At 53.9% G+C, this 3,246-nt stretch overlaps 1 protein-coding gene across 2 annotated transcripts in view; it reads right to left on the bottom strand.

Annotated features, from left to right (window-relative positions):
* The window catches only part of STING1 (stimulator of interferon response cGAMP interactor 1), a 7,288-nt gene extending 5,644 nt beyond the window's left edge, over positions 1-1,644 (bottom strand). Inside the window, exons 1-4 of one of the 2 annotated variants that reach the window (XM_030828299.1) lie at positions 1,404-1,644; positions 1,064-1,156; positions 332-558; positions 18-201 (exon numbers count right to left, since the gene is read on the bottom strand). In XM_030828299.1, coding sequence (XP_030684159.1) covers positions 18-201; positions 332-558 — 411 coding nt within the window. In that variant the 5' untranslated portion in view covers positions 1,064-1,156; positions 1,404-1,644. The remainder of the gene's footprint in view (positions 1-17; positions 202-331; positions 559-1,063; positions 1,157-1,403) is intronic. The other variant, XM_030828306.1, reaches the window with a different exon arrangement.
* Positions 1,645-3,246: the final 1,602 nt, after the last annotated feature.

Genomic DNA, 3,246 nt, shown 5'->3' with positions numbered 1-3,246 from the left:
CTCCCCCTGTGTCATACCTTGAGGCCCAGGAGGATGTTCAGTGCCTGCGAGAGGCCCAGGAGGGCAAGCATCCAAGTGAAGGGCAGGCCGACCGCATTTGGGAGGGAGTGGTAGAAATAGATGGACAGTAGCAGCACGGCCCCACAGCGGAGGGGGCAGCCCAGGCAGGCACGCACAGTCCTCCAGTAGCTGCCCCGATACCTGTGAATGACAGCCAGCCCCCAGCCCCCAGCCCAGCTCAGCCAGAAAGGTTCAAGGAGGGGCAGGGCTAGGCATCAAGGGAGTGACACATGTTGGATACCCCGTCACCATGGGTACTTCAGTGAGTCACCTGGAGTGGATGTGGCGCAGCTCCTCGGCCAGGCTGCAGACCCCGTTTAACAGCAGTCCCAGCTGCAGGGAGGCTAGCTGGAGCACCAGGCACCGGAGAGTGTGCTCTGCTGGCTCTCCTAGCCCCCAAAGGGTCACCAGGCAGGCACCCAGCAGAACCAAGGCTGCCTTCTGGGCCCCGTGACCCCTGAGACAGGGGATGGATGGATGCAGGCTGGAGTGGGGCATCTGTGGGCACCAAGAAATCCATGACTGTTCTCCCCTTGCCCTCCTGCCCTTCTGGGACTAAGGCTCTGGCTGGGCACTTCCTCCCAGTTCCCCTTTCCCTGGTGCCCAGCCACTCCCAGAGGCTGCTCTTAGAGACACCTCTAGGAGACAGGCTGAGAATGAGTCACCCCAGAGCTCCTGTCTCGGCGAGGTTTGCTGAAAACAGAGCAGGGCCTGCACACACATGCCCCACCAAGACCCAAGGAGACCACAGGTGTGGTGAAGAAAGAAGGCAGCAACTATCCCAGACCCAGACTTGAAGCTGTCCTGTGCAGCCCTACCCAACCAAGAACCCTTGGGGACCTGGGTTCCCCTGTCCCCGGAACCCACCCCAGGGAGGACCTTAGTCAGCAAAGTGTAAAACAGAGCTCAGGGAGTGGGGACAGGGCAGCCAGCAGGCACCCCCTTGCCTCTGGGTGCCATGGGCCCTAGGTTTGGCATTCTGCCAGGCTGATCTTGAGCCTACCTTCTGCCTCCTGGACACTGGCTGCTCTGGATGACGACGAGGAGAGAAGGCCCGGCGCTACCAGCAGCCAAGGGCAGCTTCTCTGAGTGCAGCCTGAAAATGAGATGTTAACAACGATTGATTTCTCCACAGCACTCTAGCGCTGGCGTTTCTCCAAACCGCAGCTTTACTGGTGCTGGGAAGGAGGGTATTTCCTGTTCCTCAGGAAGGGAGCTAGGACCCTTCCGTCAAAGCCCTGATGAGGTGGGCCTGAGTCCTGGGGTCAGGGGTGAGGTTTGAGAAAGCCTCCATTCCATTGCCCTTTGCTACCCCCAAACCAAGCGTGTTTAGAAACACTCACCACAGTCACAGCTCTGAACAGCAGGTTCCCCTCAAGCCACCACGATGAAACACACTGTACCCAACGCCTGAGCAGGACTCCACCTGCTCAGCCAAAGGCAGCACACACATCACACGATGATTCCCTGTCTCATATTTTTCTTCTGGTTTCCAGGATGCAGATTCTTTTTCTGAAAAGTATGACCTAGGAGGGAGGAGAGAAAAACGAACAGTTATTTCCGGTAACAAGAGCTTTTTTTATAAAGCACTTGGTGGGAGAGGAGGGGCACAGAGGAATGGGGGTTTGGCTCTTTGCAGGAAACGGCCACGCCTGTGACTTCTCCAAGAGAACCTGCTAGTTTCTGCCCAGAAGGCGATCGTGGGGATGACAGTAGGTAGGTGCAAAAGTAATTGCGGGCCTGGCACAGTGGCTCACGCCTGTAATCCCAGCGCTTTGGGAGGCCGAGACGGGTGGATCACTTGAGGTCAGGAGTTCGAGACCAGCCTGAGCAACATGGTGAAACCCCATCTCTACTAAAAACAAAAATTAGCCAGGCGTGGTGGTGGGCGCTTGTAATCTTAGCTACTCGGGAGGCTGAGGCAGGAGAATCACTGGAACCTGAGAGGTGGAAGTTGCAGTGAGAAGAGATTAGGCCACTGCACTCCAGCCTGGGCAACAAGAGCGAGACTCTGTCTCAAAAGAAAAGAAAAGAAAAATGATCTGACCTACATTGTTTGAGTGTAGGTTATAAAATCCACATGCATCAACCTAAATTATAATAATAATAATAAAGTGTTTACCTTGTTCCAGACATTATGCCAAGTGTTGCATATATCACTTCACTTGTATATCATTTCACCAGCCACCCTGTCAGGTAGGAATAATTCTAGCCCCATTTTATAGACGGATAAATGGCTCAGGGAGGTGAAATAACTGGCTTAAGTAATTGAGAGTGGGGACTTGAAGCCTGGTGGGTTGCTCCAAAGCCCAGCTTGCTCTGTGCCTTGATTTCATGCCAGTAATCCCAGCACTTTGGGAGGCCAAGGCAGGAGGATCACTTGAGCCCAGAAGTTTGAGACCAGCCTAAGCAACATAGGGAGATCCCATCTCTACAAAAAAAAAAAATCAGCCAGGCATGGTGGCACACGCCTATAGTCCCAGCTACTTGGGAGGCTGAGGTGGGAGCATTACTTGACCCCTGGAGGTAGAGGTTGCAGTGGGCTGTGATGGTACCACTGCACTCCAGCCTGAGTGACAGAGTGATACCCTATCTCAAAAAAAAAAAAAAAAAAAATAGGCCAGGTGCAATGGCTCATGCTTGTAATCCCAGCACTTTGGGAGGCCAAAGCAAATGGATCACTTGAGGTCAGGAGTTCGAGACCAGCCTGGCCAACATAGTGAAACCCCATCTCTACTAAAAATACAAAAAATTCGCTGGGCGTGGTGGCGGGTGCCTATAATCCCAGCTACTCAGGAGGCTGAGGCAGGAGAATCGCTTGAACCTGGGAGGCGGAGCTTGCAGTGAGCCGAGATCATGCCACTGCACTCCAGCCTGGGCAACAAGAGCAAAACTCCATCTCAAAAAAAAAAAAAAAAAAAGGCCGGGTGCAGTGGCTCACTCCCATAATCCCAGCAATTTGGGAGGCCAAGGCAGGCAGATCACCTGAGGTCAGGAGTTCAAGACCATCCTGACGAACATGGAGAAACCCCATCTCTACTAAAAATATAAAAAATTAGCTGGGCGTGATGGCGCATGCCTGTAATCCCAGTTTCTTGGGAGGCTGAGGCAGGAGAATCGCTTGAACCCAAGAGGTGGAGGTTGCAGTGAGCTGAGATCGTGCCCTTGCACTCCAGCCTGGGCGAC

The sequence above is a fragment of the Nomascus leucogenys genome, chromosome 2, assembly GCF_006542625.1.
Source record: "Nomascus leucogenys isolate Asia chromosome 2, Asia_NLE_v1, whole genome shotgun sequence".
Classification (NCBI taxonomy): Eukaryota; Metazoa; Chordata; class Mammalia; order Primates; family Hylobatidae; genus Nomascus; species Nomascus leucogenys.
Note: the sequence above shows the minus strand (reverse complement) of the source record. Positions and strands in the feature narration are given on the sequence as shown.